The sequence below is a fragment of the Mus pahari genome, chromosome 3, assembly GCF_900095145.1.
Source record: "Mus pahari chromosome 3, PAHARI_EIJ_v1.1, whole genome shotgun sequence".
Classification (NCBI taxonomy): domain Eukaryota; kingdom Metazoa; phylum Chordata; class Mammalia; order Rodentia; family Muridae; genus Mus; species Mus pahari.
Window position 1 is genome coordinate 36,200,437 of NC_034592.1, and position 27,310 is coordinate 36,227,746.

General features: G+C 39.7%; 1 protein-coding gene across 2 annotated transcripts in view; it reads left to right on the top strand.

The window, feature by feature from the left end:
• Positions 1 to 1,003: 1,003 nt before the first annotated feature.
• Positions 1,004 to 27,310, top strand: part of Epc2 (enhancer of polycomb homolog 2) — a 90,712-nt gene continuing 64,405 nt past the window's right edge. Inside the window, exon 1 of one of the 2 annotated variants that reach the window (XM_021192472.2) lies at positions 1,004 to 1,440. In XM_021192472.2, the coding sequence (XP_021048131.1) occupies positions 1,288 to 1,440 (153 nt within the window). In that variant the 5' untranslated portion in view covers positions 1,004 to 1,287. The remainder of the gene's footprint in view (positions 1,441 to 27,310) is intronic. The other variant, XM_029536143.1, reaches the window with a different exon arrangement.

Consider the following 27,310-nt stretch of genomic DNA (forward strand, 5'->3'; position numbering starts at 1 on the left):
TTTTTTGGAATCATCTTCGCAGCTGCCCTTTCAAGTAGTTACGACTCTTGTTACTAATTATCCAACAGTTCAGTTGTAACACAGTAACAAGCAAACTAATTGAGTCCGGAACTTTATTAAACTCTTTTTGAGTCGTCACAGTAACCAGTGTTTTTACATACATCTAGCTTTTGGTTAGAGATTTCAAGTGGAACCTTTAAGACTTTTTTTTTTTTTTGAAATCTGAGAAATGCCAACCGTCAAACTAAGAAAAGTTTGGGTGACAGGTGCAAGTCCGCTTGTTTGCGACGTCCAGCAACTATTTTCAAGTGGCAGTCTCCAACTACGAACCCTCCTGTCTACCACGAGAGCATCCTCCCGGCGTAAGGCGAGGGTGAGCTCGGGTGCCTAACTCTGGAGAGCTCCTCTGGACCGGGGCTGCCCAAGTTCTCGGGGCGCGAGACGCAGCAAGGGGCTGTGCCTGCCGGCGTGGGCAGTCGCAGCGGACTTGTCGGACCTCCCCGGGGATGCGCAAACCCGAGGCGCGAAACCAGCCAGCAGGCGCCGGGGCGAGCCGAGCTGTCCAAGGGCAGGCTCGAGGGACGGCCGGTGGCCCGGGGGGGGGCGGCCGGCCTCCTGTCCCCACCGGAGGCGAGCGGTCCTGGGCGCCCGCCGAAGCCTTCCCGAGGGAGCCCCGCTCGCGGAGCGAGTCGGCGGCGGAGGCACCGAGGCGCCCGCTCCGGAGCCGGAGACCGAGCGCACCTGGGCACCTGCCGCCCCGCCTGGGTGCCGAGCGGCCGGTCGGCCGGCCGACCTCGGAGGGCCACCCCGGCCCTCGGCTCGCTCTCGCCCGCTGGGCTGGCCGCGCCGCGCCGCGGAGAGAGTGGGTGGGCAGGCAGGGGAGGGAAAGGAAGGAGGGAGGGAGGGAGGGGAGGAGAGAGGGAGGGAGGGAGGGGAGGGAGAGGGCGACGCGCGTCCCCGAGGCGGGGGCGCGCTCTCGCGCGGGCTGCCGGGATCGCTCGCCGCCGCTGTGGTAATGTCCGCCATGTTGGCCATGGCGCAGGGAGCGGATCGGGCGGGCGAGCGGCGGATCTAGAGTGTGGAAGCGGCCGCGGGCGGCGGGGGGCTGTTCTGGGGCGGGGTGGGCGCCCATGCTGGGGCCGGGGGCACTGCGGAGGAGGAGGAGGAGCGGGCCGGCCGCGCTGCACTGAGGAAGGAGGTGGAGGAGGCGGCGGGAGTGCTCCCCCCCCCTCCCCGCCCGCCCCGCCGCCGCCGCCGCCCGGGCTGTTCCTGTAAGGCGGGGAGACAATGAGTAAACTCTCCTTCCGAGCGCGGGCGCTGGACGCCGCCAAACCGCTGCCCATCTACCGCGGCAAGGACATGCCTGATCTCAACGACTGCGTCTCCATCAACCGGGCCGTGCCCCAGATGCCCACCGGGATGGAGAAGGAGGAGGAATCGGTAGGGACTCGAGTGTTTATTACCCCCCCCTCTCTCCCTCCTCCCCCCTCCCCTTTGTCAGCCGGGCCTCGCCATTCACAGAGCGCCTCTACGCTCGCTGGAGGGCGCCGCTGCCGCTGCGCGCTCGGGACCCTACGCCGGCGGAGTAGCGTAAACCCGTCGGCCGGCGCAGCGCCCGCCCGCGGCCGCCATGTTGTTGCGTCCCCGTGTTGTGATTAGCTCTCGGCGCCGCTTACGCTGCCGTAAGGGGGCCCTGCCGTAAGCAGCGGCCGGGAATGGCGCAGGGATGCGCCGGCCCGCACTTGGCGTACGGCCTCTGTTTACCTCGTAGACGGCTCGTCCGGAGCGGGGTTAATGGGTCCAGAAGGGGTCCTGGGGCTAAGGCGATATAAATGTATATATATATATATTTTTTTTTTTTCGTTGCGTTTTAAAAATTCGTGCGTGCACGAAATCGCCTTTGAAACAAAACGATCTCGGGGAAGTAAAGCGCGTTCAAAACATGCATCTTCCTGCTAGTGGGGTGGTGGGTGAGATGGTTTGCGCTGCCCGCCGGAGGTGCCGCGCGGGAGTCGGCGATGCATCCCCGCGGCCGGGCAGCGACCCCCCCCCCCGCCCCCGGTCCGGACTCTGCGTTTAGCGAGTCCCTCGATCTGCACGCGGGCTTCGCCTGCCGGGCTGGCCCCTCCTCGGTTGTGCGGAATGAGGACGGAGCCCGAATGCTTGAAACTGGCCCTCCAGGCCCGCGCTTCCCGTGCAGCGAGCCTGCACGTCCGGGGAAGTTGCATGCGAGGTGGCTGTTTACAACTTGAGGACTCAGAGCGTCCGCATTGACAGTTGCGTTTTTGACCAGATGTTAAAATTTTGGCAAAATGCAGTCTCCTTCTTCCCGGGGGCTAAATCATACCCAAGACTGAATTTCCTCTGATTTGACAGTGTTTACGACTCTGGAGTTGTTACTTGTGTGCGGAGTTCATAGTAACTGCACCCTGAAGAATTTCTTCAATGAACCTTCAGTCCCGCCTTATTGTCAACCACGGGTGTGTGTGGATTGGCTCCCTAGCTTCTGTGACTGTCAAAAGAAAGCTGGAGGTTTCTGTGATTGGCTTTCTCTTTTGACTATTAATATTGCAGGAAATGCCTTTAAGCATTTGATTGGCTGCTCGAATTCTGACCTCACTGTGTTGGTGCTTTGACTTAATCACATTTCTTTTTGGTGTTGGATTACCTGACTTAATATTTTCAGAAGACTATAAAATAAGACCTCTTTTTAAACCTTCAGAAAATTAAAACCCAGCTTTTATGCCTAAGATTTAGATAGAGCCGAATCGTGTTTGAGAAGTTTGTTTATGAGGTTATTGACTTGATTTTTGAGCTCCCTTCTGACAGTTTCCCGATAGGTGACCTAGAAACTGCATTTGGTAGCATGGTGCTGTCTTTGTTGATCACATCTTTCTCTTAGCCATTTCCTTTGGACGTGTGTTTTTACATCATTTTCTTCTCTTCCTTATGTTTGCTATCTTTTGCCTAAGGTCTGCCAGTTGAAAAAAATCAGATGATCAGTTAATCAATCTGTCATTTCTTCATGAATGTTGTATAGTGGTAGTTACTGTTTTTACTATCTCCTGTTTAGATCTAAGACACTGTACTAAGAGTTTTAAATAAATGTGATATAAATTTCTTTAAATTACTTTTGTGAGTTATAAGTATAGGCCTTTTTGATACTCAGGGTTTTTTTTGTTTGTTTGTTTTTTGTTTTTTTTAACACACAGCTATTCCTGAAATACTATTTTTTTGTCCTGCATTAATTAACTTATAAATATGGGCAGATTTCTGTGAGAGAGATCTTCATTCAAGCACATGAATCATATGATTTAGCATTCACACATACATATAATATACATACATACATACATATACCTACATATATCCATGGTCAGTGTTTTTTAAGACAAGAACCCTGCTTTGTAGCCACACTGGCCTTCGACTCACTGCCTTCCCCCATCCACTTCCCATGAAATTGTAGCTGTGCCCAGTACACCTTTTATATTACTTTCAAAGAAAACAGGACTGACTGGAATTTCCCCCATTACTATTTCTTGATTTCTGTTACTTGTATTTTAATTGATATTTTTTGAGTGAAATACATTGTCTTAAATATCCTTTCAGAATTAACCAAACACTGATGTTTTCCTGATTTCTGATAGAATATAGTTTTGTAAAAACATGACAAGTGTTATGTTACTTACATAAATGAGATAATGGGATATTAGTTATTGAGATGTATTGGATATCAAAGTTATGTATAAGCTAGTGTGCAGAAGTATTCTTAGTTTTTCAGGAAAATATATATCTTGATTTCATGGAGCTTAAAATGAGTCATTTGAGGTAAAGATTATGTACAGTATAGGGAAAGTTAGCAAAAACTAGGGCCTTAAGGTAACATGGCAGACATTAGAATACGTTAGAGAAAGTAAAATGCCAGTGTAGTTGCCATGAGAGAAAACTTTCTGATGTATAGAGTAGGATGCCCGCAGAAAGAAAATTTTGAGTTTTCTTTTAAACCGTTACATTGTGTGATCTAGTATACACATGCCTGGGTGCTCCTGTGAGGGTAGGGATAGCTTCATTGTATCAGTTCTCTTTTTTTGTTAGTTTGTGTTTTCAGAAGGGTTCTCTGCATGACCCAGGCTGTCCTGGAGCTTGCTTCGTAGATCAGGCAGGCCTTGAACTCACAGAGACCCGCCTGCCTCTGCCTCCACCACCTGGCTGCATCATTTCTTTTTCCACCTTTATGTAGGATCTGGGGATCAAAGGCAGGGCACCAAGCTTATCTAGCAAGTGTCTTTACTCAATTGCCATCTTGCTCACCCCAATTTTGAGCTTTCAAGCTTGGCTGTGCATTATATGTTGATGCAAAGATTTGAGTGTAAGGTATTTAAAGCAAGGTCTATGAATGTTGAATAGACAAAAGGAAGGTTTTTCCAGATTCCTTATCATTTATTCATAACTTGCTCCTGCTCCAGGAGAAGATGGTGGTACTCTATCCTAATTTTATTAGTTTTTTAGCTTTTCCTTTTTTGGATATGCAAACTTTTTTTTAACTTTGTTTTATAACATTTCCTATCTGAATGCTTCTATCTTCAATTCTGTTTAAAATATAGTAGAAATTCTGTAAATATTTGGTAAGCGATTGAAGAAAAATGGGGTGAAGATTACGTTGAACAAAGCAGAAAACTGTACAGATTCTAGGTGGCTTTGTGAGTTAGGGGTGGGTGAGGGTGATAGAGTAGTCTGGAAGAAAGATTTTTCAGGTGTGGGTCTGGAGTCAGTTTTTCCAGTTCTGATCATTAGGTGGCCTTTTATTGATGGAAGTTCCCTGCCTTATCTGAGTCTCAGGTTGTTTATGTTACGTAACATCCAGAGTATGTTGAACATGGATCTCATCTTTGTTCAGCAGAGGGGTTAGAGTTCATTATAGCAAGGGTGACTGTCTCATTTCTAGAGGGCAGAAATGGCACTGTAGAAATTAAACACGTCCAACATGACCTGTCTAAAATAAAATACAGTAGAGTCAAAAATTGAACTGAGATCCTATGTCTGACTTTAGGATTCTGAGCCTTACCTTTGTATTGCTTCATCTATTAAATTAGTGACTTGAGGCAGATGGTATTATTGAAGAAATTGAACTCCTTTTGTATATACATTCCCTTTAAATGTAAAGGAATGCTTTATCTGTGGGATAAGTTTATCATTTGTGTCAGGCTCTGAAAATGAGGCCCTATCTTACATTTTACAGTTAAGATGATTTTGTTGGTTTCAAGCAGCAGAAACGAACCTGCCAACTTTAAGGAGCTCTGAGAATTTCCCAGAGACAAGTCCAGGAACCATGGCAGCGATAGGCCCTTTAGTAGCAACTGGCATCAGAGTCACTGATAACTAATTATCTTTAAGGAGCTCTGAACAATATTGGCAAAGTGTACATGTTCCTATTTGAGGCTCTCTCCCTCTCCCCACCCTCCAGGTCATATATGTTTTGCATTCTTAGACATGCCAGTATTTATAAGATCCTATCAATTTGTTGGAGGGTGAATTGTTGTGTATTTAGAAAAGTTAAATTGGCATGAAGTAAGCATTCAGGTATTTCTATCTTTTAATTAAACATTTCAGTTGCAGTTATTTAGTGTGTGTGGTGTTTGGGCACGCGTGTGCATGCAAAATCTGGCACGTGTGGAGGTCAGAGGACAATTTTTGAGACTGTGTGACTTCTGGGAGTTGAACTCAAGATCATTAGGTTTAGCAGCAAGCACCTTTACCCTTTAGCTATTTCACTAGCCCTACTATCTTTATCACTGCTAAATTTTTCTTAGTTTAAAATTTCAGATTCTTGGTATGTGGAGTGTGTTTTCTGTGAGACTTGCATGAAGTTTCTGTCTTTAAGCCTGGTAGTTATAGAGGTGGTCTACTTCTAGGCAGGAAGTCGACCAGACAGTTACTGCTTTGTGTATGGAACAGTTAGGTAGATTAATTTTTAAAATCCATGGTTTGAACTGTAGTGAATTCGTGTACTTAGTTTTACAAACCATGAATTTGAAAGGGTTTTTAATGAGATTAGAATAAAAGAAATCTCCAGAATATGTTTAAAGAAAGCAAATCCTTCATACTTTGCAGAATTGTATAAGTTTCTGTGTCTTCAAAGAACTTGTTTAGCCTTCTTGGCCCTTAATTTCCTCATTTCTGAAATAGAATTAGACTGACCTTTAGATGACTTTTGCCTGCAAAAAGGACTTGCATAGCGAGTTTCTATTGTGTCTAACAGTCCAGACATAACTAGATGAAGAGAAGCGAGTTTCCATTGTGTCTTAACAAGCCAGGTGGTGGTAGCGCATGCCTTTAATCCCAGCACTTGGGAGGCAGAGGCAGGCGGATTTCTGAGTTCGAGGCCAGCCTGGTCTACAAAGTGAATTCCAGGACAGCCAAGGCTACACAGAGAAACCCTGTCTCGAAAAACCAAACCAAACCAAACCAAACCAAAAAACCATTGTGTCTAACAGCCCAGACATAACTAGATGAAGAGAACAAATATGGCACTGCGTGTTGGGATGCTCCTGTAAAGACTGAATTCTGCAGTTCTTGTGGCCATTCTCTGTTCTGACATGGGATATTTTTTATATGAGAATTGATTATGTTTATTCATTGTCTGATATCTTTTGTTCTTATAAAGGGATAGAGCAGTCTAGTCTATATTTTGGCTGTTTCTTTAGCTTTTATTTTCTTGCACTATCTTACTGCTATTACTCATCAGTTTTAGTCAGATTTCTTGTGTCTATTGGATTTGTGTGTAAAACTGTATGAGTATGAATGTTGTATATGAAAGGAGAGAATGAGTATACATTTTCCCTGCTAGACTAATGGGCATAACGTTACTATGTTTGTTTAATACCTAACACAAGCAGGATATCGAGCAGGAACTTATGTCTCTTTTTACTTCAAATGATGGAAGATTTATAATATTGGCATTAACTGTGCTCACAGCTACTTGGTTAACTTTGACTATATGAGTGCATGTATCTCTGCATCTTCATTTCAAGTAGAATGGAAATGAAGAAAAGATAATGAATGGTAGGGCCAGCAGAGGAGGAATGGCTGATAAGAATACATCACTAAGGAGACCAATACTGACAACAGAAGGTGTCTTACAATTATTAGACTTTGTCTTAAAGTTACTCTTTGATTATGTGCCTTGCCTGAACTGTATAAATGGAACAAATTTCACAACTCCAAATTTGCTTACCTCACGGTGCAGTACTGTTCTTTGGGGAGTTAGGAAATGGTAGTCACTGTCAACTTTTCCTTAGCAGCATTTCCTTTAGTTATATATATTTTTAGGTCTCTTTTTCCCTTAAGCGAGTATAGTGTTAAAATCAGCTAGATGGCTGCATTGTGAGAGTCAGCCTGTCATTTTTACTGGTCAGTGCATCTCCTCACCACTGCCCTCCTTGGGAAAAGGGTGTAAAGCTTTTGTTGACCACGTGGAGGTTAAGAAGTGGCTCAGCCATTGAGCTGTTTTAGGCATATCAAAATATAAATGTTGTGCATGTGTCTTTCATTTGGGAACCCAGAACATTAGTGTGGGTAGTGAGGAACATACCACCAGCAGAATCAACTAAGTATTTAGTTGGGTACTACTGCAGTATCCTATATATGATTATGAGAGAAGGGAACAGACACTTTGTTTTGATTTTTACCTATTTCTGTTAGATTGAAATTTGAGAAAGGAATCTCTTTGGTTGAGTCTGTGCGGTCTTGTCACTAAAGCCTAAGACATAGATGATGGGGAAACAAGACAGTTTGTAGTTGGATCATTGTTCTAATCTGTTCTTGAAATGAAGAGTGGTACTCAGAAACAAAGGAACTAGAATGTTCATGTTCATTATGAACTCATGTTCATTAAACCCCTATGGGCTCTGTGGCACTGGTGTAGTTAGGTGGTGGTTTAAAGATGACTCGGCTATTAAGCAGTTATATTTTGACAAAATACTGACATGCAGTCAGTAAGTTTAGTTCTTAATAAAAAATATTTCTATTATATAATTGAAGTTAAAAGGTCTCTTCCTTTGGTTATTAATTACTTTAATCTTTATTATGGAATTTTTATGATTTCTTCTAGTATATGCTATTGTTTGTTTGTATTGCCAAAACCAAGGTTTTATGCTAGACCTAGTTCTTTTACCACTGAGTCACATCCCAAGCTCCTAAAAATTATAACAAGCGTCCTTCATCCAAATAGATATCCAGTTGTTCAAAGAAAAAATACAGTTATCCTTTCTCCAAAGTTTCCTAAGTATTGGGGCCTTTGATTGTCTTGAGACAGGACTCTGCTGTGCACGCACCAGCCTTCTGCAGTGGAGGTTGGAGTTGTACGCCGGCACTTCTCTCTCACACCTAGCTTTGTCTTTAGCTCCACTGAGAATGTTTACTGCCTTATTTGTTAATTGTTTTATAACTTCATCGTTACGTTCTATCAGTTATTTCATCCCTTATATGGTTATTCACTGTTGCCGCTCTCGCTACTCTGCTTTCTTAGCGATTTCTTAGGTGCCATTGAATTTTTTCATGTGAACTTTTATAATTATTTTGCCAAAAATCCAGAAAATAATGTTGGTATGTTTGTTAGGATTCCCCATACATTGGTAAATCGATTTACAGAGAATTGATATATTTGTGGATGCTCTCATTTGCTGAAGTCTGTTTATCTTTGAGGAATGCTTTTCTTAATGATATTTGGTTTTTTGTTGAGCTTATTTATAGAAGTTTTATGTGGTTTTAATTGTAAATGCCATTTCAATATTTCTGTCTATTGTCATTTGTTTATAAAAGCTGTTGTTTTTTTTTTTACTTTCAAAAATGTTTATGTTGATTATATGTATACATATGAGATATGAGTACCTGCATATATATGTACATCCTGTGTGGGCCTGCTGCCCTTAGAAACTAGAGAAGGGCATTCCCTGGAATGGCAGTTGCAGACAATTATGAGCCACCTGATATAGTTGTTCTGAGCCGGCCCTAAGTTCTCTGCAGGAGTAACAAGTGCTCCTAAGCACTGATCCATCTCTTTAGCCCAAAGCTATTGATTTCTATGTGTTAATTTCATACTCTGCAGCATTACTAAATTATGTAATTGTGCTAGGTGCACCGATTCCCTTGGGCTGTCGAGTTAGATCTCTGCCTATTAATAGAGATACTTTACCTATGCTTCTCAAACACTAGCTGCCAAATAGTGTTTTCTTTTAATTCTCTACAGAAGCTCTTAGACATCTTGACCAAATATGGTCACGCCAAAGCTTCTGTAATTCATTTTCTAAGTTTCTGAGAGACAGACTATAATCGGCTCGTTCAGGTTACATAGCTAGTCCGGTTCAGTTTACTGACTTTGGGTATCACGAGGCGATTGACTAGAACAACTTGGTTGATGGCTATTCAGTCTGTGGGAGAGAACAGGAATTTAAAGAATGGGACAAATACCTGCAAAGATATCTACTGCAATTTTTATATTTTATAATACAAAGTTCATAGCGATAGATATTAACTACAGTTTGACTGTCCAGACTGTGGTCTCTCTTCTGATGAGTTGCATCAGACACCTGGATCGTTACTGTCTAGTTTGCTCTATAATACAAGGGTTTAGTGGTGACTTAGAACTAACATTCTAAATGACCCTCAGAGTCAACCACCTACAATTCTCAACCCCTTAAAAGACAAAGTTCTTACTTTATGCATACTTGACACACTATACATATTATGTTATGTAATTGGGTAGTGTTGGTGTTTGTGTACACCTGCAAAACCATTTCCACAGTCAGGATAGTGGACATAAATGTTCTGCACTCTACTACCTAGGGTTTTAAATAAGCAACAGTCTTCCTTTTTTGTTTTTTGTTTTTTGTTTTTTGTGTTTTTTTTAATTAGATATTTCATTTACATTTCAAATGCTATGCTGAAAGTCCCCTATACCCTCCCCTCCCACCCTGCTCCCCTACCCACCCACTACCACTTCTTGGCCCTGGCGTTCCCCTGTACTGGGTCATATAAAGTTTGCAAGACCAAGGGCCTCTCTTCCCAATGATGGCCGACTAGGCCATCTTCTGCTACATATGCAGCTAGAGACACGAGCTCTGGGGGTACTGGTTAGTTGATATAGCAGCAGTCTTCCTGAATTGGAGATTAATGATAATACTTTCTAGAATTTTGTATAAATGGAACATAATATACTTTTAACCCTCTCAAGCTTATTGTTACTCAGAATTTAATTATTTTTAAGATTATATATATATATATATATATATATATATATATATTAACATTTATCAGTAGTTCATCCCTTGTTGGGTGTGGCCATACAAACCTATAATAACAATACTCAGGAGACAGAGGTAGGAAGATCACCACAAATTTGTAGTTACAGACCTGTCAATGATACATAGTGAGGCAACTGTTTTTAAAAAGTCTTCTCACTTCTGAAAGGAAGCTTCATCCTTTTTTATTGCTGAATAGTATTCCTTTCATAGCTGTTGTACAGTAGCTATTTACCAGTTAGGCGACATTTGGCTGTTAACAAATAAAGTTACTGTGAGAATGACTTTTAGTAACTAAATGCTTATAGTGAAATGGCTTCAGGTAATGGTAGTTTTATATAAAGTGTGGACTTTATAAGACATACTGTCAAGCTGTTTTCCATAGAGGTTCTACCATAACAGTACCTTTTCAGATGTTTATATAGTTGAAAACTTTGGTATACAAAAGTTTGAGGTGGTGATTTGGTCTTACCTGGGAGAGTATTTAAAATGTTAAACACCAGGTCCCATTCTACAGTTCGAGAATCAAAATGTGAACTTTTAAATGTAATTTATTATTTTTATTTTTTATTATTATTTTAAGATTCTCTAGGTTGTTTCAGTGCTCTTTAGGATTTGAAAATCTTTGGGGAGTAGAACTTTTCAACTGCGTTTGGTTGATTGGTTTTTGGTTTGTTTGTTTCTGCTATAGAACATGTGGAGACTTTGACACATTTTGGTTTGCGGATAGTCATAAGATACTTGTTAGTTAAAAAAATATGACACAATATATAAAAAAAATAGTCTTTATATTGATAATGGAGACTATTGTGGTTAAGGTTAACTGTCAACTTGACAGGATCTCAGATCACTGGAAGACTAGTTTCTGGGCATTCCAGGGGGTACTAACCTCCTAATCCTTCCCAAACAGTTCTATCCACGGGAGTGGAGGATTGGGGGGTGGTGGTTTTGAAACATAAGCCATTCGTTTGCAAACCACCATACCCGATGAGTTGGCATGCTGCTAGCTGTACCTTATGCACTCTCTCTCTCTCTCTCTCTCTCTCTCTCTCTCTCTCTCTCTCTCTCTCTCTAACAGTCAATGAGTCTTAGTTACAATTCTATTGCTGTAAAGAGACACCATGACCAAGGCAACTTTGAACAGTTACAAGTTTAATTGGAGGCTTGTTTACAGTTTCAGAGGGTTATTCTATTCCCATCCTGTTGAGAAGCATTGTGGCAGGCAGGTACTGGAGGAGGGCAGTAGCTGAGAGCTTACATCTGATCCACAATTTGCAGGCAGAGAAAGAGTGAGCAAGACTGGGTTTATTGTGGGTTTTTGAAATCTCAAAACCCACCACCAGTGACACAACTCCAACAAGGCTAAACCTTTCCTAAACAGTCTATCAATTGTGAACTTAATATTCAAATATTTGAGCCCATAAGGGCCATTCTTATTCAAATTACCACACAATAATACAGTTCTTGGATATTTGTGTGTGCATGTATGTGAGGGAGGGGAGTTGTGGTAAGTATCTGTAAGTGTGCCTGAACCTGTGTGGCAGTCAGAGAAAGATGTCAGGCATCTCCACCGTAACCCCTCAGGATGTCTCACCGCTTATGGAGCTCTCTGTATTTCGGTTAGGTTAGTAGGGATGGTCTTTCTGTCTCCATCTCTTTACTTCTCTCCAGCAAGGTAGTTATACGCACACATGACCACAGATGGCTTTTGTGTAGAATACTGAGGGTCCAGATTCATGTCTTCACACTTGTTGAGCACTTGCCCACTGAGCCATCTCCCCAAACCTTGATTCTTGGTTGTTTGTAAAATGTAGTTCTTGAAATACTGTTTGAGGTTATCAACCCTAGTATTATAAGAATGAAAGATAATTTGAGAAATGAGGATAAATAAAAAATTACTGTCATTAAGTCATTTTTTTTTTTTTACAACCAAATGTCAGTAACTTTCTTGCCTACTGCTTTGAATCTTCTGCTCATTTCTCTGTTGAGTAAATGACTATAGACTAAATGCCATAGGTATTTGTGTCACCCTCCTAAGGTAGAGTTGATGTTGAAGACTATGTTCTTAATTATCATTAGCAAATACATGGTTCAAAACAAGGTTTCAGAAACCCAGCAGCTAGATATAGGAATGAAGAGCAGATATTTGTTACTTTATCAAGTGGAGCAAGTTAAAGTTAAAGTAACTTATAATGAGTTTTTCAGACATTGATCTGTAAGTCAAGTAATAAAGCTTATGACATTTCCATACAGTTGAGACGGTTTCCAGTTTTTCATCTGTGCCTATAATGTAACATGCTGAATTAAAGTCCCTTACTCCACCGGGCCTTCATATACCTCCCAAGTAATTATAATAAAAAGAGAAGTGTGGACTTGTTAGTTCTGAGTCACTTAAATCCACTTCAGCTGGTTTTCAGGACAGAAACAATCTCTACCTTGTTTTTCAATCTTAAGAGAACTTATTGCAAATGGACACTTAATTTGTTTGGTAACAGAAAGAACAAGAAGTTTAATAGTTTAACTTTATTTCAAGCTAAAACTTGATTTCCTTCCTTCCTTCCCTCCCTCCCTTCCTTCCTTTTTTTTTTTTTTTTTGTTTTTTGTTTTTTGTTTTTTGTTTTTTGAGACAGGGTTTCTTTGTGTAGCCCTGTCTGGCTGTCCTGGAACTCACTTTATAGACCAGATTCGCCTTGAATTAAGAGACCCACCAGCCACTGCCTTCTGCGTGCTGAGATTAAAGGTGTGCATCACTACTACCAGGAAAAGGTGGCAAAATTAATGAAATGTGTATGATGTTACCTTCGAAGGAAGTGTATGTTTAAAAATACCAGAGAGGTGGATAGTCTTCAGATATGTCTCATTATTCTGAAGAACATTTTTGTTTGGTTTGGTTTTTGTATTGTTTTTGTATTTGTTTTCTTCATTTCAAAATACTGATTATCCAGGATGTGTTTGGTAAGAACTGGAAATTACTCTTGCTAAGACTGAATTCTTTAAATGACACTCATAAATAGAAAACTTAAAGATTGGGTTGGTTATGACATTTTAATACGGTACACACCCTGCACAAAAACATTGGAGATTAAACTATGCTAGGTTGGTGTTTTACTACTGGGTTTCAGCAGATTCTTAAATAGAAAATAATAGGTGTGATTAGAATTCAGGACTATACTGTTGAAACATGTTCAAGCTGGCTGCTTGTATGCCCTTAATCCCAGCACCTGTGAGACAGAGGCAGGTGCATCTCTGTGACTTTGAGGACAGCCAGAGCTACAGTAGTGACAACTTGTCTCCAGACAAACAAACAAATAATAGAAAAGAATTAAGAAAGAAAAGGGAGATTCTGAGATTTTAGATACTAGAATTAGAATTTGGTTGAAATACAGAGCTGAGAATCCCACTGATCTTGGTAGTGGAATGAAGACTTTATAGGTCAGAACTTAAGATCTCAGAGCTGCAGAGCAAGTGTTGTCAGAGAGTTCTAAGAGTTGTCTGGTGAGTCTCAAACCAATGGAGAATGAATGGTCTCAGGTCCGTTCAGATTAGTTGATTTTCTCCTTCCCTCCCTTCTGCTTGATGAAAATGGCATGAACTTGCAGTAGGTATTAGGTAGGGAGTCGTCTTGGTTGCCGTCTCCTCCCTCGACCTGGGAGGAAAGCACTGAGGATGTAAGTGCATGTGATGCCCTTTACTACACTGAAGAGCTTGCCGTGTGCTTTATCAAAGTTTATTTAAAGGTTTATTTTACTGTGTGTGGCTGTTTTGTCTGCGCCCATGTTTGGGCATACCACTGTGTTTCTGAAGAGGCCAGAAGAAGGGGTAGGATTCCTTGGACCGGGAGGTACAGACAGTTGTGAGCTGCTAATATGGCTGCTGGGAACCAAACCTCTGGAAAAGCATCCAGTGCTCTCAGGCACTGAGCAATCTCTCTAAACCCAGCTTTTGTATTTTTTTCTGAGTTTTGGAATAGATGTTTACGTGTTTTCAGGTGCTTATTTCTCTGTCTATTGAGATTATCATGATTTTTCATTTTAAAAATAACATTGTGGATAATAGTCTATTTGAATATTTTCTTGTTTGCTTGTTTCAAGTCGAGGTGTTGGTATATCTCAAGCTAGCCTTCGGTATGTAGCCTAAGCTGTTCTTCATTTCCTGATCATTTTTACCTCTAGTATATATATATATATATATATATACATCTACCATACCCAGTTTAACTCTTGAGATAAACCCCATTTATTTGTGTTAATAGTGCATTTCAATACACTAGTTGCTCAATTTTTGTTTTGAGTGATTACATATATAGGGGATATTTGGTATATATGTTTTTTTCCAATTCTTTTCTCATTTTAATATCAGAGAAATAGTGTTCCATAGAATGAATCGGGGACAGTCCCTTCTCTTCATAATTTTGCAAAGTTTGGATAGAGTTGCTGTTGTTTCGAGTTAGCTATTTATTTGAAGACATCCTCCAGCAAAGCCTTTGTCCATGAGTTTTCTTTTTGTGAGTTTTAAAAGAATAGTTCAAACATGCCAGTGCTCTCAAGGCTACTCAGGTTATCTGTCTTTCTGAGTAAGCTTTAGCAGTTTGTTTCTTTCAAGAAATCTGTCCCTGAACTAACACAGAGCTCCACAACTTGGCAGTGTGCAGAGTGAAAGACTTTGGAGCACTCAGTCCTAAATGAGAGGTCTTCATTATGCCCCTTCCCTCAGGGCTCTGGGGGGCTCTGTGAAGAGGAGGTGGGTAGATTGTAAGAGCCAGAGGGTATGTATGACACCAAGAGAACTTGTCCAGACACTGTAGGATGGATGCACATATGAACTCACTCAGACTGTGGGAGCATGCACAGGGCATGACAGACCAGGTCCCATCTCAGAGAGGGGAAGTGGACATGGGCTCTTAGCCCTAACCTATAAACTAACTCCAGTTGATACTCACAAAGGAAAAAAATTAGTTTTAACCAATGGATTTTCAACAGGTATATTAATCACACACGAGTAGACCCCACATTTAACAGTAGATGGCCAGCACAAGACAAACAATGGTATTTTTGTGTTTCTCAGTTGTTTGTATGTTTATTTCTAGTGGCCTTTCACCCCCAATTTTAATCGTGTTTGTGTGCCTGTTTTCTAAAGAGAGACGGGGAAGGGGGTGAAGTTATGTAGGTAGGGAGAATCTGGAAGGAGCTGGGGAAGGGGAAACTGATCAGAATGTATTATATAATCTGAGGTGGGAGGAACCAGAAGGGGAAAAGAAACTTGTCCCTGTTAGCTTATTGTCCAGTTTCTTGGCAGTAAATTGATTGGGATGTTTGCTGATACTGATAGTTTGTATCTGATTTTCTCTCTGACCTGTGTTATCATTAGTTTTGTGGATTTTCTTAAATTACCTGCTTTTCCTTTTATGTATTTTTCTGGTTTCTGTTTAATTGATTTCCTCATTTGTCTTATTTCCTTTCTTTTGCTTACTTTGCAGTTAATTTATTCTTATACTACTGTCTTAAGGTAGATGTTCAGGTTATTGGTTTATTTTATTTATTTAATTTTTGTGTTTTGGGGGAATTAAGTCCAGGGCCTCACACATTGCTAGCCCAGTGTTCTCCCACTGAACTTTAGGCCAAATCTTTTTTTCTCATAAGTGGTGCTTTGCTGATATTTTACAGTTTTTAATCTAATTACATTGTATGTGTGTGTGTGTGTGTGTGTGTGTGTGTGTGTGTGTACAGGCATGAACAAGTATGGAGGTCAAAGCTGGTTATTTTCTTCTATGTTTTGGGAGTTGAACAAAGCTTGTCAGGCTTTCTTTTGCCCTCTAAGCATCTTCAGGTTCTTGTTTTGATTTTCTTTTCTTTTCTTTCTTTTTTTTTTTAAATTCACAATATTTGTTAGTTTCCTTTCTTTATCTCTTTGGTCCATAGTTGAAGAGTGTCATTTGGTTCCTAAATACTTAATGGACTCATAAAGATCTTTGTTACCAAGTTTCAATTTAATGCCAATATATCTTAGAATTTGTGACTTCAATTCCTTGTAAGTGATCATTTAAATTTGTATTATGTTTACTAAAATATTCTGTATCCTTTTTAAATGAACTTTTGAAATATGCTCACTGTATAGTCTATGTTGTCTTGGAGCTCTCTTGGACTGGTTTAACTTCCTGTATGTTAGCTCTCCTTGGCAGACAGGTAGCCCATGGCTCTTGTCATTCTCAGCACACTGCAGTCTCCACCGCAGTGTTCATGGCTTCATGCAGTGAGGCAGCTCCAGAACTCCCACATGTTACTTGGTCTTAGCTCTCTGAAATCATGGAAGAAGAGTCCGTGGTCTCCTCCCTCTTTAAATCTTTTATATTTCCAAAGATGGGATGGACTCTTGTCCTCTTGGATCATATTAGCAGACGTTTTAGTATGCTGTTATTTTCTAGGAGCAAAATTCTCAGACCTTTTACAAGTTGGAAGCTTAGCTGGATGGTCTTGCCCTGCGGGTGCTTTCCTTTATTCCAGTGCAGAACAGGCCTCTCTTTAAAGAAGTGAATGTCCTTAGTGGTACAGTTCCTCCACACCTGTCTTCTGTAACACTAAATAAAGTTCCTACTGCACTTTTTCTCTCCAAACTCTACAGTTTGTCATTCTTTTTGTCCCACATGTTGTATTTCATTGCAAATCTGCGTAAGAGCTGTCAGTAATAACTGTGCCACGGGTTACTCAGATGTTCTTGGGAAATTTCCTCTGCCAAAGACATTTTTTAATTTTGCCTCAAAAAAGTTCATAGGGCAGAAGGCTGCCAGATTCTTTGGCAACATACTGGACATATAAATGGCTTTTACCCCAGCTATTAATATTCTTTCCCGCTGAAACCTCTTCAGCAGGACTTGTACCACCAGAATCACCCCCAGGTTTGCCAGCTTCCAGACTCCTACCAGAGCTGTGTAAGCTTTCCTTAAAATCATTTGTAAGCCCACACTCTAAAGTCTTCCACATTCCTCTAGGAAACAGCGTGATTGGGCTCTTCACAACAACAGCCCACTTTTCTGGTGTCAGTTTCTGTCTTACTTACTTTTCTGTTGCTGTGATAAAGCACCATGGCCGAGACAACTTACAAAAGGAAGAGGGTTTCAGCCTTAGGATTCCAGAAGTGGAGTCCTTAATGCCTGGGGAGGCATAACAGCATGAAGCTGAATGAGTTCATCCTTAACTGCAGACTGGAAGTGGAGAGTGTAAACTGGAGGTGGGGTGAGACTCTGAACTCTCAAATCTTGCCCCAGTGATACATGTTCTTGAGCATATGTCTACCTCCTAAAGGGTCCACATCCTCCCTTAAACAACACTGGCAACTGGGGACCAACTGTACAGAGATGTATGAGCCCAGGCGCCACATTTCTTGCTCAAATCACCACAAATTTATCTTTATATACTTACTTTATTTATATATGTATTACTTACATATATATATGTATATATATGAGAGTCATATAGTGGTCCTAGTTATAATTTTTTAAGTAAACTTAATACTGATTTAAATAATGGTTGTACCAGTCTGTACTCCCACTAGCAGTGACTAAGATGTCCTCTTTTTCTCACATCCTAAATAGCACTTCTCCATCCTTCTTCCCTTTCTCCTTCCTCCCCTTCCTTCCCCTCCCCTCTTTTTTTTTTTTTTAAGACAGGTTTTCTCTGTGTAGCCTGGCTCTGTAGACCAGGCTGGCCTCAAACTCACAGAATCAACTACTTTTGCCTCTTGAGTGCTGGGACTAAAGGCATGTGCCACACTGGTTTAGATTTGAAACTTCTAAAATTATTTTATCCCTTTGAATTCTGTTTTGTTGATTGAAAGGTACTTTTGTATTCTCATTAATGTTCTTAACATTTGTTTGGGGAATGTAGTTAAATTACTTGTAAATAGTTCAAAACTTTCAAGTTTTGCTCTCTTAAGATTTTTAATCTGCTCTGTTTTCTACCTCCCTTAAACTCTTCTCTGCCATGGTTTCCTGACTAGTTTTATCACACACACACACACACACACACACACACACACACACACACACACACACACATTTAAATGTAGTTTCTGCTCATCTGTGAAAAATTTGATGTTTGTCTCTCTGAATCTCCTTTTGTGTAGCATTAATGAGTTCCAGTTGTATCCGGTTTTTCTCTGACAGTGACTTTAGGTCACTGTTGGGCTAAGAATCCGATTTAAAGTTTACTAGAGAAACTGCAAGTTTAATTAAAATAGGAAAATGATTTCTAGAGGTTTGTTTTTTTTCTTTCTTCCTCTACCTGTTCCTTTCTTTGATTTTTGAGAGGTACTGCCAATACATATAAATGGTTTTAAACTTAGGTGTTGGCTGCTTCTGTAGCACCTGCCCTCAGACAGTTGCAGAGAACTTGAAAAGACTTAGAGGAAGGCACTAGGAACCAATTACAGTGCCTGATATTGCAACACTTTCTTTTTAATACTTTATCCATTCATATTGTCATCTGTCAGTCTATTCACATTACTACTTACGAGATAATCTTGAGTATATGACTTGGTTTTCTGTCTTTTCTTCTTAATGCATAATCACTTTTAAAGAGTCCTTAAATCAAGATGTGTACTCAGGAGGCAGAGGCAGGTGGATCTAGTGAGTTCAATTCCAGACTGGTCTACATAGCAAGTTCTAGACCAGCTGTGGCTACAAAAAAGAAGTCCTTACATTTTTCAAAAAGTGTTAAATGGCAGTGTAACAGTTCATTATGTAAATTGCTAAAGTAGACTGAAAACTCTAGTCATTTCTAGTTATATTGATTACATAAATAATAACTGTTAAAGTTTATTAAGGTAATATCATGCTATCAGAACATACATATTTGCTTCCATCTTTGTTTTGTTCACTTCATAGATTTTTTTCTAGCTATTGAAGTTTGTAAAATATACTGAACACAATATATTGTGCTTATTTTCTGTACAGTTTTGTGTTTTAACAATGGTTATACCACTGTAATCACCACACCTGAGTCACGATTATGTTATGTACAAGATGATCTTATTCCTTTTTTTTAAATCTGCATGCTGTTATTTACACTAATTCGAAACTCAAGTAGAGTGGTGACTAGAAATGAGAACAGAGGTATTTGCCTTGGACTGCTGTTGGTCACAGTGTAATGTGAGAGGGACTTTTCATGGCAGCTTGTCTTCTACCAAGTTGCTGAAGTTACTATCAGGAGGTTCAAATATCGATGGGTTATTGAAAGTTTGTTTGGAATACTTAAACATTTAAATTTTGTAGTCTTTTTTTTTCTCTTGTTCTTAAAATTCTAATTTTTTTGGTTATTTTGGTCATGTCTTTCCTGAAAAAGTAAGCAACACTGTGTTACACAGTAAACTATTCTAAATACTTTAATGAGTTAGAGGATTTCCACAACAGTTTTAACAACTTTTGACAGTCTCATGGTGTGGTTATCTTTGGCTTGTCCTTGTCCTTTGAGCTTCTTGAAAGTTATCAGATATGGATGGCTTTTTGGCCATTATTTCTTCAAATAACATCCTTGTTGCTTTCTCTTTCCTGCTTCTTCCTTAATTTCCTTTAAAATGTGTATTTTTCCATTTGATTGTATCCCATTAGGATTAGATTTTCTGTACCTTCATTCATTTCTGCACTTTCCCCTCTTAATAGCTTTATGTGACCTGTCTCCTGAGTTCATAGACTATTCTGGTTGGTTTAGCCTTTTATTGAACCTCTTAAGTCAAGTATTTTGTTTTGTTTTCTTAATGCTCCAAGGTTCTTTTGGTGTTTGTTCAAGTTTACTTTTCTGTTGCTGTGAAGAAATATTCTGACCAAAACCAACTTACTGGGCAAGATGTTTATTTCAGTTTAAAAGTTACATTCAGTCATGTAGGGAAGCCAGGGAAAGAACTTAAGCAGAGTCGATGGCGTAACAAGCTTCTGCTGGTTTGCCTCAGCTGTCTTCCCTATGAGACACAGAACCAACTTCCCAGGGTGGTACCTCCCACAGTGGCCTATGGTCTCTACTATCAATTAGCACTCAAGAAAATGCTCCACAGACATGCTGGTCTTGTTCAAGCCCCCTCCCCACCCCCACCCCCAGTGACACTCAGCTATGCTGATTTGAAGGAATGGCTTGAAATGGCATTTCTTTCTTTTCAGCTTGCCTGGGGAAATATAAGCTTTGAGGTGGTTTCTGAAGGCTCTTTAGACCATAATGTCACTCTTATGTGGAGGAGCATAGTTTGGGGCATACTGTCCCTCCATTTTGCTCCCCAGTAAAAAGCCATATATGTATATAATTTTGTAGTTTTTAATTTTAAGATTTCCTGGAGTATGGTTTGTTGTTCACTTTTATTTTTATTAGTCTCTAAAGCCAGGGTCTTGCTGTGTAGTCCAGGCTGACTTTGAACTTTAGGTGCTTCTGCTTCTGCCTCTTAAGTATTAGGATTACTGTAGTCATGCGCCAATATTCCCAGGTCTGTGTTGTTATTTTGAGACAATTTTTGCTGTGTAGCCCAGACTGGACTCAAACACTGGATCCCGTTGCCTCTACCTCCTGATTTCTGGGATTATTTATAGCTATAGGCCACCACATCCTGGTTTTGGGAATACAGCTTTACATATTCAGTAGAATGTTAAACAAATGAAGATGTTTAATGGTGTTTTTTTTTGTTGTTGTTGTTGTTTACAATAGAATGATCTGGGTCACTATTATTTATGCAGTCAGTTGCCCAAAATGTCATCATATGGGATAGAGCTGGATTTAATTAAGTTTGGGTCTTGTGTGTTTTTTTGTTTGTTTGTTTGTTTTTTTTATCTTTCCTTTTTACACCTTCATTCCAGGGATAATGAGTTCATCAGTATAGGTAGAGTTGAATGATATTTTCAGGGTTTTAAATTACTGAATAGATGTACTAAGTTTTGTTCTCTCATTTTCATTTTTGTAGACTCAACTTTTCCCATTGCGTATAATTTTTTTAATTAGGCCTTTTTATAAAATCTCCTGCTCTTCTTGCTAGTATTTCAGAATTGCTGTTGTCCCATATTCTGTAGGTCAGGTAGGCTTGGGTTTTTTTGTCCCACCTTTATCGGATCTTGTGTCCTGTGTTCTTGTGTGTGAGGATTTTGGTTTCCAGAATTTTGCTTTAGTGTCTGGCACTGATGGTCTGTTTCCTTTGTCTTTATGGCTTATAAGATGCTTACTTTGCTACTAGTCACTTTATAGTAGCGAAGTGCAAGTGGCCTGTCCGCTGCTTTTAGTTGAGGGTGTTGCCTGTGGAGTTTTAAAACTGACAGATAACCTTTGACTTAATGTACAGCTCCTTACTTTCATTCAGTGAGTAAATTCTGAAAGCCAACAAGTTGGGCTGTGAGTATTGTTAAATTCAACAGGACTTAGATTTCAGTCCTGATTTCTACTGGATAGACATAGAACCTCAGCTGATACCTTCCCCAAAGGAAAAAATAAAGAGATAGTGGTACTTAGGTATGACTAAGTCATAAATTACTTAATTTGTTTGCTTTTCATGGCTTATATATAATTCCATGGTTTACTAGGGAAAATAATCTATAATAATCACTATCAAAACACAAAATATTTAGGTGTAAATATAGTAATAGCCAGTTTTATCTTTAAATTTTACTTATTATATGTTTATGGTATGTGTATGTGAGTACGTATTACATGGTTCTACTGTGAAAGTTAGAAAATAACTTTGAAATTGGTTCTCACATTTCCACATTAATGTGGATTCAGAATGAGGTCATTGGGTTTGGTGGCAAAAGCTAGGTACCTTGTTGTACTGGCTAGTTTTGTGTCAACTTGACAGAGCTAGAGTTATCACAGAGAAAGGAGCTTAGTTGGGGAAATGCCCCCATGAGATCCAGCTGTGGGGCATTTCCTCAATTAGTGATCAAGGGGNAGAGGCCCCTTGTGGGTGGGACCATCTCTGGGCTGGTAGTCNTGGNTTCTATAAGAGAGCAGGCTGAGCAAGCCAGGGGANGCAAGCCAGTAAANAACATCCCTCCATGGCTTCTGCATCAGCTCCTGCTTTCTGACCTGCTTGAGTTCCAGTCCTGCATCCTTTGGTGATGAACAGCAATATGGAAATGTAAGCCGAATAAACCCTTTCCTCCCCAACTTGCTTCTTGGTCATGATGTTTGTGCAGGAATAGAAACCCTGACTAAGACACTTGCTGAGCCGTCTTACCAGCCTTTTTAACTTTTCCATTGTGGTGGTAGATTGGAAACAGGGTTTCATATAGGTCAGTAGGAAGCTCAGACTTGGATGCCCTTGAACTTCTAAGCCTCTGAGATGGAATGGCAGGCCTGTTGGTGAGTGTCTGGGTTAAGAGGTATGTTGGGGTGATGTGCTAGTGCTGTACCCTCTGAGCTATCCCAGCAAGTGTACTTTTTACATTTTGAAAATTAGTTTATTGAGTGTGTGTGTGTGTGTGTGTGTGTGTGTGTGTGTATGGGTACGAGTATAGCTTGCTGGTAGAGGTCAGAGAACAACTTTTGGGAGCAGAAATTTCTTTTTCTACCATGTAGGTTCCAGATAACAAATTCTTATCATCAAGCCTGTTGTCAGACTCCTTTACCTGCTGAGCATCTCTAAGGCTACAGGGCTGCCCTGTAAAGGAAAGATCAGGTAGTGCTACTATTTTAGTTACTTTGAATGACCAAGTCACCAGCCAAAGTATAATACAGCATCTAACAAGATTAACATTACCCCTGTTAATCCCTCTGTCCCCAAAAGACAAAATTTCAGTACCTACTTCCAGGAGGTGCCCTCTTTCAATTTAAATCTGAGTGTAGTTATAGTCATTGCCTGAAGCACAGGCCTCTAATAATCCTGTTATTCCTGTTCTGATTGTTAAAACAATTTTTAACAATTTATTTTATTTTATGTGTTGTATGAGTGTTTTGCCCAAGTATATGTATGTACATCAATGGAATGGTGCCCACAGAACTCAAAGAGGACATTGAATCTTCCAGAACTAGAGTTCTACATGGTTGTGTGCACATGTGGGTCCTCTGTAAGAGCTCTAAGTGCTCTTAACCACTGAGCCATCTCTCCAGTTGTCCCACCTCCCTTTTGAGACACTGCCTCAAAATCTGATGAAGAAAATGATAGCTGAGTGTTTATTTTTAGAAACAGTTTTGGCCTCTTAAGTTAAAATAGGAGAGTGTCATAAGTCTTGCTTTTTAATTTCTGGCTACAGCTCTGTCATTTGGCAGCTCTGCTAGTATAATAATTTCTGATCTACTTTAAAGTTTCTCATTTAGAATTAGAGACAGATTAGTGAACTAGTGGTCTCAAGCAGGATGCCCTTCGTTTACCACATTAAGTAAGTTTCTTAATTTTTGTGAGGAACTAGCATGAAATCCTCATCTATTAAATTATTTTGATAATTTTAATACTTTAAATTTTGATTATATTAGCACTTTAGGATGTTTTATACTTGGAGGAAAGTGACGTTTTTATTAGAAGAATCCAAACTGTAAAATGTGGTGCAATTCAACCCAGATTCTTATTACCCAAGTCTGCAGACTGTTGGTATTATAAGAATGTGGTTTCTCAGCTCTACTTTAACAAATGCCCTTACCTGTGAGGATTGACTAGTCCAACAATCCTAGAATCAGAGTCCTGAAATTTGATTCTCTAATATAGATGTAATTTATCTAGGAACAGATGACTTGTTTGATTCTCAAGACTGTTGTGATTGTAGATGGTCTCTAAGAGCTGTGTAACTGTGTAACTGAAAGGAAGGCATCGCCTGCTTTGTCTTCCTCTATGGTCAGCCGTAAGTATTAGAAATGAACTTACCCAACCAAGGCTTTGCTTCTTAGTTACTGAATGCTATTTGTGTTGTTTTTATGTAATCTTGCAATTGTTCAGTTGACTCAATTTCTACCACTAATATAGTCTAAATTTATAGCACAGTACTAGTTATTAATATATGAGAAAATGGAATTGGTGAGCTTGGGTCCTACTCTGTAAAGAAAAGCGTGTTGAAAGTGTGGAAACACAACTAATCCTGTCCTAAGGGCCTTCCGTTTGTTGCTGGGCCTTTGTCCATTTTGTTCATGTTGGTTTTGCTGCCTGGATTATTTCTTTTATTGCTTTGTCAATTCGTCAGTCTTCTTAAAAGTCTCAAATTAGATTTGCATTCTTTGGGCATCTTTTCCTGTTGTCTAGAAACAGTGGTTTGACTAATTGAAAAGAGACAGACTTGTCAGATTTAAACATGATTGAATGCTTGAGTAGTTCCCTTTTACCAAATAAGCTTCTTAATAGCAGAGACAGTGCTCATTCACTCTAAAATTTCAAGTGACAGGATAATATCAAAGTCTAACAGGTACACTTACTTAAACATGTTGGAAGGATGACTGACAATAAATAATTTTTAAATTTATCTGTTGCAGCATCAGCTAATTTTCATATTAGTCTAGTGCACTTCCTGTATCTTGAAGCTTTTTTTGCATGTATGTGTGCTATATGTATAAATTCTTGAATATATGTGAAAAACTTAAGTAGAGCTTAAAGTCATACGGTACTGAGTTATTTTCAATGCTTTTACATAGGATGGAATATCAGAAGAATGGAGAGAAGATGAATAGTTTCGAGTATATTCCAGATCTGGATAAAGAATGAGGGCAATGAATGGGTCTGATAGAAAAATGGAAAGGTTGATAAACTGAAGCTTTTCATAAAATCGAGGAACAAACTGTTAATAACAGCCTAGAGCTGTGTGTGTAACAAGGAGTGGAAAGTAGAGGTTGTTTGTCTAGAGGAGAGGACCAGGATTTTGAGAGGTGAAGGTAGGCAGGAGGGTGCAGAGGAAATGGGAGGTGCTGTGATTCTGGGGGAACATGTTGGGGAGACATGCTGATAGAATGAGAGGTTGTAACGTTTATGAAGCTTAGAAAGCGAGGTAGTAGTAGGAGGTAGCCAGCCTGCCTCGCTTTACTCCAGTGTGATAGAGCATGATAGCCCTAAATAAACAAACAGAAGCCTGTGAGTCTTAGGGGCTTATAATCGAAAGGTATATGAATTTGAGAAATGATAAAAAGAACTTTAAAGAAAAGAGGACTTAGAAGGGTGAGAATGATTCATAGGGCCTAGAGTTTGATTTCCTAGGAGGGAAAATGTGTATGGCTGGATTTCACTTTAAATGTGCTGTTCTAAACATGGATCCTATAGACTGTGTTATTTAGAAGTACGAAATTGTTTTTACTCATTGCTGAAGGTACTACAGATAAGAATAGCAATTTATGTTACTATTTGGTGATCTTTAAATCTCTTGAAGGCTTTAGTTACTTTTATTATGAGCAGCAAGACCTCCTCAGAACATTTATGGTATTGGAACTCTTTAGAAATTTTGGTTGCCAGTGATAATAGTGTAAATATTTGTGACTGAAATATTTTTAGGATAACATTCTTTCTCCGGAGATTCAGTATCTTCGGATATTTTTATGTAAAAATTGCTCTTCTGATTTTTTTTTTTTTTTGGTTTTTCGAGACAGGGTTTCTCTGTATAGCCTTTGGCTGTCCTGGAACTCACTTTGTAGACCAGGCTGGCCTGGAACTCAGAAATCCGCCTGCCTTGCTCTTCTGATTTTTAAAATGATTTTAAAATATTTTAAAATGTGGTTAAATTTTTTTTCAAAATACAACTAAGAAGCTTTTAGTTATAAAAGTGTTTGTTGTTTTTAAAGCATAAAAGTTAGTGGGGTATTTGATATTGTATTAAAAAAAAAACTAATGATGTGGAGAAGCTCAGCGATTAAGAACATGGTTGCTCTTGCAGTGGAACTGGGTTTCATGCCCATCACCTACATGGTAGCTCATAGTCATCTGTAACTTTTGAGTGATACAAAACACCTATTGCTTACAATGGTAGACTGAAATATTATTGATAATTGCTGCGTCTCACTTACCAAGCTACTAGGAGCACATGTTATGTCTGATGGTGTAAATTGGATTGTGCTTGGAATGTGACACCAAAAGGCAGGCACACATCACCTGCAAACTGAAGCCATGGATACATACAGATAGTGAGAACATACCACATTTATTTTTCAAGACATATGATGGTGTTCACAAAGTTCATGGTTGAGAACTACTCAATTGAATTATTAAAAATTATCAAAAAATCTCATGATGTTTAACTAAGGCTGTGGTTGAGTCACATTCATAGCTATTGTGCCCATTGTGGGATTGTGGTTGTGAGTGTGGCTGTTGCTATGAGATCCCTACACCAAAGGCGTGAATGACGTTAATATCTCAGTTCTTAGACTTTATAGAACTTCAAAAAGTAAAATTGTATAAATGATATAATTAAGAATTTGGCTTTATACATATGTAGCCAAGTTCATATATGCTTTATCACTTAAAATTATGTGACCGTGATAAGTTACTAAGCATGTTAACACCTCAGTTTCTTTGAGTGCAATATATTTTTTATTTTCTAAAATACTAGTAATCTAGTAGATTTAATTTATTAAATATGTATTTGTCACCTTTTGTTGCTTTTTGTGCAATTTGGAGATATAAAAATTTACAGAAGGAGCAGAACTAGCTGCTGCTCCCCTAGAACATACTTATGCTTAGCAGGTGGATGGACAAATGAGACTTTTAGTGTATCTTATGTAACTAATGGTATGGAGGAAGATAAGGCCTTTCAAGAAGAGATGGACAAGAAAATTCTAGGAAGGCCTCTCAGATGAAACTAAAGAATTTCAAAAGTAGGCCATTTGTATACTTTCAAAAGTAGGCTATTTGGATACAACTTCAAAACAGGAAGAAACATTGTGGCTAGAGCAAAAGGTGAGAGGTCGAGATGTTGAGCCTTAAGACTCATTGGGGAATTTAAACCTTCTACTGACCCAAAGGTGATCATTGTGGGAGTGGCATGACCTGGTTTATTGTCTAAAAGGTAAAGCTGCTCTAAGGGGACATTTCAGAGGCTGTTGATGAAAGGTGACCAGAACCTACATGTTTTATAGGAACTTTTTGTTTAA